Source organism: Paramisgurnus dabryanus, chromosome 6 (assembly GCF_030506205.2).
Source record: "Paramisgurnus dabryanus chromosome 6, PD_genome_1.1, whole genome shotgun sequence".
In the NCBI taxonomy this organism is placed as follows: domain Eukaryota; kingdom Metazoa; phylum Chordata; class Actinopteri; order Cypriniformes; family Cobitidae; genus Paramisgurnus; species Paramisgurnus dabryanus.
The window spans coordinates 46,933,894-46,949,533 of record NC_133342.1 but is presented as its reverse complement, the minus strand read 5'-3'; the positions used below and the strand labels follow the sequence as shown (position 1 = coordinate 46,949,533).

Genomic DNA, 15,640 nt, shown 5'->3' with positions numbered 1-15,640 from the left:
AAACAACAAACAGGTGTAGAGTCGTGGAATTAAGCGAAGCGTCCGCTGTGGTACTGCTAGTCCAACCAACTTCAGCAATCGAATCCCACCAGAGTAAAGTAGCTTCTCAGTAGCAGATACTGCCGGCTTTCGAAGCGATAAAAAGCTAATTTCCTTATTTGCACCTGCTGCTTATATACGCACCTGGCGGGGCGGCGCCAGCATTATGCAAATATCTCAATGCCAAGTTCATTGGCGTTTTAGTAGTATTCGAAGCAGATTGGTCTCTCTAAGCGAGTTCCCAATTCGTCGGTCACAACGTGACGTCGTAGTGACCGACTGAAAGGGAACACAGGTGGAGATAAGAATGATGATGGTGATTAAATACTACAGGTGAAGACTATGAAACATGAAGGGCAAACAAATACAACTTAGGATATCTGTTACAGTACTCCCCCCTCTCCCTAGGTGCATCTCGCGCTGTAACATAAACAACACAGAAGTGGAGGGAGGGGGGGACAACAATGAAAAAAGTCAATAGACATGGGGTGGTGACGACGGTGGGAGGAGCCAGGGAGGTGCCAGAAGAAGGAGAACCCGATAGATAGCTAGAGATTAGTCAGAGGGAAGCCCTAGGGTGGAGTTGCCGGAGGGAAGAGCCATGGTGGAGAGATGGGACTCGACACCCTGGAGAAGAGTGACGGTGACGACAGCCGTGTAGTAGGTGACCAGGGTTGAGCCAAGCAGACAGAGGGCCCGGGCGGAGCCGACGGGTCTGGCGACTGAGGTGGAGGCGGGGATCTGGAAGCCGCGGCGGAAGATCCCAACAAAGCCGGCAGGGTGGAGTAACGAAGTGTAGCCGGAGGAGTGTAGTCCAGAGGGAAGGATGGGACGATGACCTTCCCAGGCTGAGCCAGAGGGATGAGGAAGCCTGGTGGAGCTGGTAGGGGGACGGGCCACGGTGGAGGTGAAGGACTCTTGACCCGAGGTGTAGCTAATGGGTCGGATAACTGAGTCAGAAACAGGGTCTTGTAGGATGCAGGTGGAGACATGAGAAATGTAATCTGGAGCCATTTGATTAGTAGTTGAGATATTGACTAACGATGAAAGAGGAGGGAGGCTGGGCGAGACCAGTGGGAACTGTACCCAACAAAAGTCATCATCAAAACAATCAAAATGTCCAGAAGTCAACACTGGCTCACCCTCAGTGGTGGGAGTGTGGGCAGGGCTTTCCTCGTAGCCCATGAACTCCACCAAGACTCCCACAGTGACACATGGTGTAACCGGCTCACGCCCTTGGTCAGACAGTTCTGGAGACTGCAGTTCTGTGGCGGCGTTAGACACAGTGGCGGTTAGATCTGGCTCGGTAGTCGTAACAGACTCGAGCTCCCTGTCTGCGATGGCCGTAGGCTCCACGCAGCAGGGTGACAGCTGGCTGATCTCTGGCTCGGGAGTGGGGCTGGCAACGTCCTCAACGGTGTATTACCAGCACCCACTCCACGAATGTGGGGGAGACCCCTCGTGGACCCTCCTCGGACAACTGTGTGTGCATGTGTGGCCATATTGAGGCCACAGCTGAGAAATGTTCGTAGCAGGGAAGGGGGTCAGAAACCAACATACGAAATTCTTCTAGGTGTTCTCGAGAGAGCAATCTCCTTACTTCAGGCACAGAAAGCGAACAGCAGGGATATCCATTTAGTGAGACGAGGAAAATAAAAACTAAACACGAACACTAGGACGGAAAATAAAAAACACTAAACAATGGACGCCCCTTAAACAGTTGGGTCGGTTATTCTGTCACGTTTACCTCTGAACACAATGAAGAGGATGACAAGAAGATACAAATAAAAACGTAACTTTAATGACGATGAAGGGTACACAGCAAACACAAGGTAACATTAACGAGAACCGACAAGGACTGAACTAAAGCAGGGGTTTAAATACACAGGTGAACACAGGAGAAAACAGCTGGATATACTAATGACAATGGTGATTACTTACAACAGGTGAAGACAATGAAACATGGAGGCAAACGAATACAACTTAGGATATCTGTTACAACAGGACTATTGGCTATTTACCTAGATTTTTCCCTCCCAAGAATGTGAAAGAAAATCGGGTCCTGCACCTTAATCGGTTCCGATGTTCGGCTCAGATCATCATGTAATGTGTGATATTTACAGATCAAATCTTACACATCCCAATGTGCTCACAAGTAAAACAGGGCTGTCCCAAACATATCAAACATGTTTGATATTTAGGATTTTAATCGGGATGATTACATCATTACTTTGACAATAACCAATAAGAAATCCTGAAAATCCAGTAGTCTGAGCTCGGCCTTAGGGGCGTTTACACTACAATGTTTTCAAACATAAACAGTAAAAAAAACAAGAACAGTGTTGCAATCATAAGTGCACAAAAACTAGCCTCATCAATCCTAACACAGTTTACATAGCTAAGTGTTTGTGTGCTTTTAAGAAAAGAAAATATAGGAACATTGAAAAGATATTAAACACTGTATTGATGAGGTTTTTAGCTGATTCTTAAAGACGGCTACAGAATCAGCAGATCTTGTAGCAATCGGCAGATCATTCCACAGATGTGGAACAGATCCAGAGAAGGTACGTGATAGACGTTGCTCGTTGGTATAGCACAGGAATATAGATGGTACATGGTACATACGTCTGTATATGTGAGTGATGGTAAGAGGTGCTGACCCACTGGTGGCCAGGAGAAGAAACTACTATAGTAAGCCAGTGTCTCCTGACAAAAAGAGGAGTGCTGTGTGCCCTCTTCGGCACATTAAAGACTACTCTTGCTGCTGCATTCTGGAACATGCAAAACTGGGAGTCCAGCCAATAGCACATTGCAGTAGTCCAGTCTGGACAGGACAAGAGCCTGGCCTAAAACTTGTTTATCATGCTCAAGTGGAGTTGTAGCAGTGGTAGGAAAAGCCATGTTTCTGAATTACAGAACCCAGGGGTGTCATGTATATAGAAAAGAGCAGTGGTCCAAGCACTGAGCCTTGAGGTACCCCGGTATTGAAACATTGGGGTTCAGAGACATCACTTCTCCAGTACACTCTGAATGACCTGCCTGAGACGTAAGACTTGAACCATAGTAGTTCAGACTGTATAGATCACAGTCTGTAATACCAGTGGGCCACTTTATATATCATGGGTGATTTTTATCTCTGTCTAGAAGTCTAGAATGTCTGTTGTAAAATGTAAGAAATGTGTCTTTCACATCCACACCCATGTTTGACCTTCAAATACAGTATGTAATGCATCACATTACAGTAAAAAAACAAATGTATTTCATTTCATGTTGACATTAACACTGAGCTAATCGTTTTGTGTTATTTATCCAGCTCCATGCCCACCACAAAATGTATCTGCCAATGTGAACTCTAGCAGTAACACAGCAACAGTAACCTGGGGAAGTAGCCAAGGGGCGGTGCTTTACTCAGTGACAGCCAGCAGTGTTAATGGCCAATTGGTTAACTGCACCTCAGCGTCCACCTCATGCGTCCTTTCACCTTTGGCCTGCGGACAGCAATACACGGTCACAATGAGGGCTGTAGGCACAAACTACAGCAGTGAAGCCAGTGCACCTGTACAGATCCAAACAGGTAACAATCCAAAAACTCGTCAATCTCGTTCTGCTTGTCTACTTTTTAGGAATCTTTTCAGTAGCCACACATTTTTGTCAACTGCAATTAACTTTCAACATACTTCATGTAATATTTTGCACTGTATGTATTTTGAGGTACCCACACAATTTAGCAATGACTAAAAATTAAGACCACAAGTATATACACTAGTGGCAGAAATCATCCGCAGCACATGCAGTCTTCTTTAAATATGACAGGTTAAAACAACAAATCAATAAAAATGGAAATAATTATCGGTTAGTTGGGTGTGCACGTCATGGGGAAAGATTTTATACCACTCATCACACATTTTTCATATCCTATATTAGGGATATTTCTTTAGTTAATTTTACCAGTACTCCAAGTTTTTTTCAAGTAGTGCCTTTCCAGAGACACCCATAGCCTTAAGAGACGGGGGATGTGGTGACTGACAGTGTCAAAAGCGGCAAATAGATCCAGTAGGATCAGTACAGATGATTTAGAGCCAGGGTTAGGCAAGTTCGGTCCTAGAGAGGCGCAATCCTGCATAGTTTAACCTAAATCTTATAATCTAACCTGATGTCTAAATCCTGAAGACACTGCTAGCTTGTTCAGGAGTGTTTGATTAGGGTTGGAACTAAACTCTGCAGGACTGTGGCTCTGAAGGACCGAACTTGCCTAGCCCTGATTTAGAGACTGCCCTCGCCTGCCTTAGGGCTTCAATGACTGAGAAAAGTGCAGTCTCTGTGGAGTGACAACTCTTGAAGCCACACTGATTGAGGTCCAGGAGGTTATTTTGTGTGAAGGAGGACAGCTGATCAAAAACCACACGCTTAAAAGACTTGGCAATGAAGGGAGGAAGGGATACCGGTCTGTAGTTTTCTAACATTGCAGAATTTAGTGTGGGTTTCTTCAGCAGTGGGGATATACGGCCTTTTAAAAGCTGTTGGAAATGTGCCAGTGGAGAGAGATGAGTTGATAATGTGAGTGAGAGCAGGGTTAATCAATGGAGAAATAGAATAAAGGAGATGGGTGGGGATGGGATCTAGCGGGCAGGTAGTCTGTAATGGTTACTGTATATATATATATCAGTCGGAAATGCCAGTGGGTAATGTTGCATACTATAGATAATGCCATAATTTTATAGCTCAGTAGTAGAGTGTTTACAGCGCAAAAGGTCATTGGTTCAAATTCAGGGAACACAAATATTAATAAAAATGTATAGAGGTTGTAATGCACTGTGAGTCGCTTTGGATAAAAGCATCTGCCAAATGCATAAATGTATGTATACAAAGGTTAATGTACCAGTAGTTTTGGCAATATTATGACATTATGATCAACGCTGATACATTTAAGGAAAAAAAACATTACCCTGGGTGATTTGTCTCTCTGTCTAGAACAGTGGTTCTCAACTCCAGTCCTCGCCCCCCCCCCCCCCCCAGAACATTTTAGATGTCTCCATATATAAAACACCTGATTCAGTTCATCAGCTTGTTAGTGTGTTAATTAAGGAAATGTTTCAAACATTTTGAGAACCACTGGTCTAGAAGGTGACTGAAAATGTCTGTACAATTTGAGGAGATGTCTTCACATCCACACCTATGTTTGACCATAAAATACAACATGAAATGCATCACATAGTAAAATGTGGAAATGCATTTAATTTCATGTTGACATTAACACTGAGCTAATCGTTTTGTGTCATTTATCCAGCTCCATGCCCACCACAAAATGTATCTGCCAATGTGAACTGTAGCAGTAACACAGCAACAGTAATCTGGGGGAGTAGCCAAGGGGCGGTGCTTTACTCAGTGACAGCCAGCAGTGTTAATGGCCAATCGGTTAACTGCACCTCAGCGTCCACCTCATGCGTCCTTTCACCTTTGGCTTGTGGACAGCGATACACGGTCACAATGAGGGCTGTAGGCACAAACTACAGCAGTGAAGCCAGTGCACCTGTACAGATCCAATCAGGTAACAATCCAAAAACTCACCAACCCTGTTGTTCTCCTCATCTCTTTTTTAGAAATCTTTTCAGTAGCAACACATTTTTGTTCACTTCAATTTACTTTCTGCATGCTTCGTATAATATTTTGCACTGTATGTATTTTTAGGAATCTATACACAAGGCAAAATTATTAATCAATAAAATCAAAAATAACCAATTATTATCATTATTTCAGTTAATTTTCCAGATTGACAACTGCAGCTTGTTAACCCAACATTAATGGTTAACTGAAAAGATTTTAATATTAAATTGTTGTTGAGGAAAAAGTAAAACAAACAAACTTTTGAATTTTATTTAAGGTTCCAAATTAAAGATTACATTAGTATGTCACTTTGTAAATTCCTCAAAGTTTATACTAAAGTTAGCAAAAATCTAATTGAACAATCGTTTAGCTTTTAATCAGGATAATCAAATAAACAATCCAATTATTAATTGATTATCAAAATAATTTTTAGTTGCCACAGAAATATGTCAACAAAGAAAACACAACTACAATCATCAGGGCATTCAAAGTGTAAAAGGATCAAAATCAATACAAACTGATCAGCTATGACACAACAGTCAGAACCAATTAAGACAAACAGTTTCTCTCTTTTTCTATTCTAGTGCCTTGCACCCCACAGAATGTCCTGCCCACTGTGGACTGTGGATTGAATTCATTAGTGGTTTCGTGGACACCTAGTGCAGGTGGACAGAACTACACAGCCACTTTACGAGACACAAGTGGCCTGTCCACCACCTGCCAGTCTTCAGGCTCACAGTGTAATATCACAGGACTGAGCTGTGGTCAGGTGTACTCCGTTAATGTGATCGCATCTGATAATCTGTGCACCAGCACTCCCAGCACTACTGCCAGTACCCAGTCAGGTATCTATAAACAAAAACTAATTATAATCTATGTCCTTTGTCCTGCTTACAGTTTGTTTAAATGGCTTATGAAATGCATAAGAAAAGACTGTAATCTGATTAAAAGTTCTGATTCTTAGTATTTGTTTTACCCATAGTTCCTTGTGCAGCCAGCTCCATCAATGCAACATTGGACTGTGTGCGTGGGACAACCACTGTGTCGTGGCAGAATGGGACAGGAGCTCAGGGTTTTGCTGTATCTGCCCTTTCATCTCGTGGTAACAGGGCTACCTGTGTCTCCAACAGCTCCATCACAAACTGTGTGCTGAGCTCTCTGCAGTGTGGTGATGTGTATGCTGTGACCATACAGACTCTTGGACAGACGTGCAATGCCAGCTCACAGATGACTGGCTCTCTGATCACAGGTGAGGCTTAGAAATGTAACCTTAATGTCATTTATTGAAGGGGCTTTCAAAGTTTTCCGAGCCACTGAATTAGACTGCTTTCAACTAACATATCACCTCTTCACAACTCAATGTGCAAATTGGCAAAGCTGATTTCCAAACTAAATCAAACCACCATTGTGACTTCATTTCTATTCAGGTATTGTCATAGAGACAGTTGTAATTTCTCAAAATGCCTATTTAAGTCTGGTTGTCTGAATGTTGTTTAAAAGAATATTCTGACTTAAAGCTTTTGTAACATAAAATAATGACTACAACCAAGTAGTAATAACTAGGGATGCACCAATCCAGGATTCGGATTCGGCCGAATACTGGACTTTTTGACGGGGTTTGAGTTCGGCCGAATCTTAGATTTTTTTTCCACCGAACCGAACCCTAAGCTTGCGCTACGCTGGTCGACGTCACGCGGCCGTTGATTACACACATCAGGTGCTGACGTGGAGATAAGTGTTTTTTTTTTCCGGTGAGCCTTAGGGGCGTTTCACATTTCGTGGACGCACCTGGAAAAACTAACGCATTGCACCGCCTCGCTTTCATTGTGCTTTGCAGTTGGGCTATCAAAATGCATCCCCGCCCTGCCCGTCGGGCTATCTTGACTTATAGAGAGGAAAAAATATATTTAAATGCTTATGTATCCTCTCACAGATTTGGATGGGTAATTGTGGTGCATGAAATTCAGGCATTGGGTATTTAAATTGCGTTTGAGCGCGCGATCGAGTTTTACTTTCACTTTCGCGTTCGGGCGAAGCCGCAGTACAGGAAGCAATCCGTACTGATTTGTCATGGATTTTTGTGCAAATCCTTCAACATCGTCCTGTCAGTCATTACTATCCTCACGTAAGAAAATTAAATCTCTCGCAGCAAGCTTTAAAGTGATATAGATTGTACGGGCAGTGAAGAGAGTGACTCTGTACAGAATCTTAAAGCGACAGTAGCCCCTGTTTTTCTGATCGAAAAAATTATCCAATCTGTAACTGGATGATCCAAACTGTGAGTTTTGTGACCCACTGAACCACTTTTAAATGGTGGGTATATCTGGTGTGGGTATGAGCAGGAACAGTTGGTTTACATGGAAATCCAGTTTTTTTGTTTGTTAAAAAAACAACAGCATCAAAACAACAACAAGAATAGCAGATTAAACATTGTGGTAAGAGGCCCTATTGGCTTTGTATTGGCAAAATTTCGGGCTACCAAAAACTGTAGAGTGCCTGCCCGAAGGGCTACCAGGGATTTTGAAATTTTGCGAGCCCTGTAATGGAATAAGGATGCGAGTAGGATTCGGTATTCGGTTTCGGATTCGGCCGAATCTTAAACAGTGGATTCGGTATTCGGCCGAGCCCAAAAAATCTGGATTCGGTGCATCCCTAGTAATAACACTAGATATGACTATATTGGATATGCAACTAAATATGCATGTATCACAGTGTTTCAATTACAACCCCAAATCAGAAAAAGTTGGGACACTGTAGAAATTGTGAGTAAAAAAGGAATGGAATAATTTATAAATCTCATAAACCTATATTTTATTCACAATAGAATATAGTTAACATATCAAATGTAGAAAAGGAGACATTTTGAAATGTCGGTCCAAATATTGGCTCATTTTGGATTTCATGAGAGCAACACATTCCAAAAAAAGTTGGGACAGGTAGCAATAAGAGGCAGGAAAAGTTAAATGTACATATAAGGAACAGCTGGAGCAGGACCAATGTTTAGGAATAGGAATGTTGTCCCAGTCTTGTCTTAGGTCTTCTGCGTCGCACTTCCTCTTTATGATGCGCCAAATGTTTTCTGTGGGTGACAGATCTGGACTGCAGACTGGCCATTTCAGTACTCAGATCCTTCTTCTACGCAGTCTTGATGTTGTAATTGATGTAGTATGTGGTCTGGCATTGTCATGTTGGAAAATGCAAGGTCTTCCCTGAAAGAGACGACGTCTGAATGGGAGCATATGTTGCTCTAAAACTTGGATAAACCTTTCAGCATTGATGGTGCCTTTCCACCAGTGGTGGACGAATTACACAAATCATGTACTTGAGTAAAAGTAAAGATACCCAGGGTAAAATATTACTCAAGTAAAAGTAGAAGTACTTGCTTAAAATTTTTACTTGAGTAAAAGTACAAAAGTATCTGCCTCAAAATGTACTTAAGTACAAAAGTACTGTGATTTATTATGGCCGTATCATTTTTGTCACAAAACTCAAATTATGTGAAATAACTCTCTTGGCTAACCAATCTATTAATATAAGGACATTAATTAATCAGACACTGATGTCTATTAAAATTATCATAAGCCAAAAACCTTAAAAAAAAAAATTTCCTTTAGCACCAAATGAAATAACAGGATTTGAGAGCAGTAAGTCTCATTTCAAGATTTATTTGTTAAATAATTTAAAGGTGACATAGAATGATTGAACTGGTTATTTATTCTTGTTCTGTGATGTGACATGAAGACAAAAATGTTTTTGTTTGAGTCTGTAATGCCTCAGAAGCTTCCTAAAAACCTCTCTCAGATAGCTCTATTAGGGTGGGGATTTTAAACAAGTGGTTTTGCACCTATTTGGCTCCCCCTATTGGCTTAACTTGCAATCTCATTACTGATTGGCTGACTTTGCTGCCACTCTAAAAATGTAGCCAATTATTTGAAAGTGGAGGGGCAGTTAGATGCCTGTGATGTCATAAGCATCAGTTTTTCAGATTGGGCCGTTTTCTGGCTGACTTTTCTAAAAGAGGAATTTCTATGAGACTGAGATGTTAAGCATGTTTAGCACTTTTTGTATGTTCGTTAATGCGGGTAGACTACCATTATTCAACAAAGACAAGGTAAAAATGGTTTTTCATTCTCTGTCCCCTTTAACAGTTTAAGTGTAATAAAAACTTGAATTAAGCACAGGTTCACATGAGTTTTCTTATACTATCTGGAAGTTGATGGAGCCTCCACACTCTCCAGGTTTTCTTTCCTTGATGATGTTACAGTAACATACCTTTTAATGTTGGCAGTACGATGCTTTCTCTGCAAAAGAACAGATTTAAAACATTAAATACATAACGTTAAGTCTCCCTTTCTTTGACAAATAAAACAAGCCTTACAGAATATAATTTCAGAAATGATTAATGTGCTTTAGCATGTCATATGTATATTGTAATACATAATTAAATGTATTATTATATTTTGGAAGCAAAACTTTTGAAAATAACAATCTCAGTTAATAGGGAGCACTCCAATCCACCTGCCTGTTTAAGCATCATACACTGCATGGCTAGTCAGAATGTCATTTATATTTTACAACAGTGTTGATAGTGATTAATTGTCATTTTAAAATAACAGAGCACTGAGCTTCAAATACAATGAATTTAAGTGAAACAGCTAACTATACGGCTAAAAATAGCTTCAGCCTGCATAGCTTAAAGTTAATTCATGATAACGTCGTATATATTTTATCAACACAATTAACAGTTTTCTGCAAGCTACTGTTAAGATTGCTCATTTAAAAATATAACCAGAATAAAAATGGCTTACCTCTACGCGTTTCCTTAGATTTGAAAGAGTATTCTTTTAAAACGAAATAGCACAGTTTCAAGGCAGGCAGAGAAGACACGAAGGACTCGTTCTTTTAATCAAGGACTTAAAAAAAACTCGCGTAAATAAGGCCATTGTTGTTGTGACGGGTCAGTTATCTCCTTTGTTGTTTTTGAATGCAGTTTCATTCTCCAAACGATGCATTGGCTGGCTGCTGCACTCGCGTGACTCGCGTAGCTTACGTGAAACAGCGCGGCAACCAAAACAAGTTCAAAACGAAGCGCATGCTGTACCCTGATTGGTGGTTTGACGCATCACGTGTGCATTCTTTTTGTGCAGCTTTAGTTTGCCCAGTTACGTTTTTTATCCACTGATAAATAAAAAGGAACGACCGATTTTTTAAAATGTAGTGGAGTAAAAAGTAAGATATTTGATTTTAAAATGTAGTAAAGTAAAAGTAAAAGTCTCCCAAAATAAAAGTACTTAAGTAAAGTACAGATACGCGAAAAAACTACTTAAAGGTTCTCTAAGCGAATCTGCGAGACGTTAGTTATTGTTGACTTTCGAAACTGTTTTCAAACAGACGGAACGTAGCCAACTCCTCCCCCTCCCCCTCCCTTCCGTGCTTTCATGAACGCGCCCAACCCCCACCCCCAAATCCTTCTTGTCGTTTATTGGCTGGAATACTTTGTTTTGTTTTGTGAGCTAGGTTTGGCCATTTGTTGATATTGCCGTTTGTGAAGCCTGGGCTGTCTACAAAGATCGCGTTTTTTTACAGTTTGATCAGCGGACAGGCAGCAAGCAGATAGTGAGGAGATGTTTCCGGTATGTAACAAAAAATGTTTTATGGTCTAAAACGCTTCAATTCGCTTAGAGCACCTTTAAGTACAGTAACAAATTACATTTACTTCGTTACTGTCCACCACTGCTTTCCAGATGTGTAAGCTGTCCATGCCACACGCACTCACGCAACCCCAAACCATCAGAGATGCAGGTTTCTGAAATGGGCACTAATAACAACTTGGGATGTCCTTGTCCTCTTTAGTCCGGATGAAGTGGCGTCCCAGTTTTCCAAAAAGACCTTCAAATTTTGATTCGTCTGACCAAAGAACAGTTTTCCACTTTGCCAAAGTTCATTTTAAATGATCCTTGGCCCAGAGAAAACTGGGTCATGTTTAGATATGGCTTCTTGTTTGACCTATAGAGTTTTAGCCGGAAACGGCTGTTAACCGACAATGTTTTTCTGGAAGTATTTCAGAGCCCATGTTATGATTTCCATTACAGTAGCATTCCTGTATGTGATGCAGTGCCATCTAAGGGCCCAAAGATCACGGCATCAAATATGGTTTTCCAGCCTTGACCCTTACGCACAGAGATTGTTCCAGATTCTCTGAATCTTTGGATGATATTATGCACTGTAGACGATGATAACTTCAAACTCTTTGAAATTTTCTCTGAGAAACTCAGAAAACTATTTTTTGCTTCAGTATTGGGGAAATTGGTGATTCTCTGCCCCATCTTGACTTCTGACAGACACTGCCACTCTGACAGGCTTTTTTATACCCAATCATGTTGCCAATTGACCTAATAAGTCGCAAATAAGTCCTTAAGATGTTCCTTATATGTACATTTAAATTTTCCAGCCTTTTATTGCTACCTGTCCCAACTTTTTTGGAATATGCAGCTCTCATGAAATCCAAAATGAGCCAATATTTGGCATGACATTTCAAAATGTTTCTACATTTGATATGTTATCTATATTCTATTGTGAATAAAATATAAGTTTATAAGATTTGTAAATTATTCCATTCCTTTTTTACTCACAATTTCTACAGTGTCCCAACTTTTTCTGATTTGGGGTTGTATAACCATAACACTTAAACAATAGTTGCTTGATCCTTGCACATAACTTTCTATAAGCATTATTTACACTGAGTACACTACACCCACATATATGATGTCTGACTTCCTAAGCAGAGAAAACACAGGACTTACACGTGCACACATGCACCACTGCACACCACACCTCACTGTGAACAGTGCACTGCAATCAGGTAAGGAACCCACCACCACAAGATGCTATGCTGCTGCCACTGGCCACCCCACTCCTGAAGGCAAAAGAAAAGACAGACAAATAATTTAAAACACATAAATTAAAACAAGCATTGCATACAACAATCTGGCTCTTAACACAGTCAACTGCCCAAAAACTGCTTGTTACTTAGTGCGCCGCATCTGGTCAAATAGTAACTGAGTTAGTAACTGCGTTACATCATTATAAAAGTAACAGAGAAAGTAATTATTGTGATACTTAAAAAAAATCAAATATTTCAAATAACTTGGATGCCCCTAATATTAAATCTGTTGAATGAATTAAATGGATACTAGAGAGAAACCAGTAATTTTGTAGCAGCATGTGATGATGTGATGTGCTTCATTAGATCAGACTTGCCACAGACGTGGAGAGACTCTTTATTCATGTGCTTTACATAACATATAAGTTGCACGTTACATAAACATTCCTGCCTTTCACCTCAACGATGGAAAAGTAGTGCTTATATTATACTTTGTGTTTGCGACCGCTACCTTTGAGCTCGTAGTACTGCCATTGCTTTGTGGTTAAGGGTGTGTGTGACTTGGGCGGACTTCACCGTGAGGACCGGGCTGCCTGTGAGTGCCTTGGATGGGGCTAACAACAGCAGCAGCATCCGCTGCTCGTTGAGAAGAGAGAATGACGCATGCTTTCACATCAGTCTCCAAAAGTCTCCAACCACGGCAGATAAGATCGCTAGATTTGTCCTAGTTGCTTTTTTTTAAATAAAGTCGCTACAGGGGTCTAGAAAGTTGGTAAATCCAGTGACAAAGTTAGCAAAACTGCTCAGACTTTTTTTACACTGTATAAACTGCTCGGACTGACTGTCTGTGCGTGTGTGTGAACTCTGCCTCTGGTTTGCTAAAGATGGAAATTAAGCCAATCATCATCAGCTATGTGGTTGTCACACTCTGAAAACACACACACACTTTGCCCATCTGGCAGTCAGGCACTGGAACGTACTTGACGCATTGCACAAACCAAACGGCATCCGATTCCATTTGAGTAACCCGAATGGCATGCAAAAGGCAGTCTTCGGACGGTCGGATTCAGAGACAGGAACTTGGTTATACCAACTGGGCAGATCTAAAGTAGAAAACCAGTGGGCACCCGTCAATGAATCCAACGTCTCCACAATCCGGGGTAACGGAAACGCATCCTTATGTGTTTTGGAATTGAGCTTACGGTAGTCTAAGCACATGCTTAAACTACTGTCCTTTTTCTGGACTAATGCAATGGGGGAAGTGTATGGGCTTCAGCTCTCCCAGATGATTTGCGAGTCTATCAAATGACTGATGTGGGTCTTAACCTACTCTTAAACTACTCGGATGGTGGAATACGTCGGTACCGCTGCCGGACTGGAATGTCGTCAGTTAGGGGGATCTCGTGGAAAAGGAGGTTGGTACAACCCAGGTCTCCTTTGTGTGTCAAGAACACACTTTGATACTCAAGAAGGAGAGCCCTAACCTGCTCCTGTTCCTCGACCGACAGTCCTTCTAAATCAACCAACACTATCTGTGCTTACATATCCGACATGTCATAAGAAGCCACCCGTGCAATCAAGGTTAAGACCTCGGTCAATCCATTTGGTAGCCCCACTAAATATACCTCCCTTAACATTCCAATAACCATAGTGGGATACAGTACTATGCCAATGGTTCCGACATTTATGACAGGGACCGAAACAGTCCCCCCTCTCACCTGTACTAAAGAGGGTGAAGCCAATAGTCCCATAGGCAAACCGGTCTCGGTGGGCTCAAACAACACAGACTTACCAATGAGCAAGGAGAAACAGGGGGCCATGACAAATGCCAGAAATGTGACACACCCTATGCCCCTTACCTTTATGTGATTACCACGGTCAGCAGCACAAACAACTTGTTGGCATTTTTGAAATACTTGGGTCATATTTTCATCCTCAGCCACACTTGACAACTCGAATAAAGTGGATCTGTGCCAACCGAACAGCTCCCGATAACAGCGGCTAAGCACATTCATGCCCAAAATACCAGGCGTGTCTGTGCCACTACGTGGACCACGGACCACCAACACTCCACAATTAGGGATTTTACTACCGCACAGTAGGCTTGCCGCGATAGTCGGTGAAACGGTGATTACTGGTGCTTCAGCCTCTCACCGGTTAGATCCTTTGCCCACCGCGACAACGTCTTTCACCGTCGTTTTGATATTTTCGTGTAATTAAATCATTTAGTTTCGTTAGAGAGAGCAAACACACTAACAACTGAATGTGTCTGCTGCCTGAATTCAGCGGAGCTGAACGTGCGTCAAGTCACAGAGCAGCCGGTGTCAGGTTTCATTTATTTCTGCCAATGTGCAAGATGAGCTGACCGACCAGACGATGGCAGAAGACGCCTGTTTACTCGTTTTTGTTATAATATACATATATGATGTTTAATATAAGCGAGATCGTTTCGTTGTTGTGTTTTTCATCAAGAAAAATAATAAACCCATCATTCAAGCAGCGCTTTATGGAGAAGTATCCGGTTGCTCTGCTTGGGACTGGGGGGTTCTGTGACAATTACCTGCGCACATTGACTCAAGCACTTAATTAAACCAGCTGCATTGCACGCAAATTCATACTTGATTAAAAGCAGCGTACGCAAGCACTGCATTTAAACAGTTGCGTAATTCAAAAGTGAAAGTAAAATGTGCACGTCTGAATGCGCATTTATAAGCCCCTTCCGCCCGTTGAAACCGGGATCACCGGGTTTGTGACACGCCGATTAACCGGTGGGAAAATTCTGTCACTGCGGCAACCCTACCACACAGTTCGATATCCAATTCAAGATATCCAATATACAGAATTTCCAGTCCATTCGCTGCGTGGAGCTGCAGCCAGTGACATGACTGCAACCGATCTTGGCCCCCTGGTTTAAACCTCAACCGGAAACAAGATTCCGTGATGGTAGATACCATGGAACCAGTATCTACCAGACAGGGCACTGAACCCCCCCAATATTTACAACAAGGTGTGGACATGAGGACACTAAACGGGAGCAGAAAATTCTCTCAAAGAGACTCAACAACACCAAGGAGAACTCCAATAATGTTTCTCCTTCGCACTGTCGCTGAGATA

At 41.8% G+C, this 15,640-nt stretch overlaps 1 protein-coding gene across 1 annotated transcript in view; it reads left to right on the top strand.

The window, feature by feature from the left end:
* LOC141282369 (uncharacterized) overlaps positions 1–15,640 on the top strand; it is a 50,439-nt gene that overhangs the window by 22,924 nt on the left and 11,875 nt on the right. The window contains exons 19-24 of the mRNA XM_073815124.1: positions 1,284–1,531; positions 2,519–2,603; positions 3,353–3,613; positions 5,327–5,587; positions 6,228–6,488; positions 6,626–6,892. Of these exons, the coding sequence (XP_073671225.1) occupies positions 1,284–1,531; positions 2,519–2,603; positions 3,353–3,613; positions 5,327–5,587; positions 6,228–6,488; positions 6,626–6,892 (1,383 nt within the window). The remainder of the gene's footprint in view (positions 1–1,283; positions 1,532–2,518; positions 2,604–3,352; positions 3,614–5,326; positions 5,588–6,227; positions 6,489–6,625; positions 6,893–15,640) is intronic.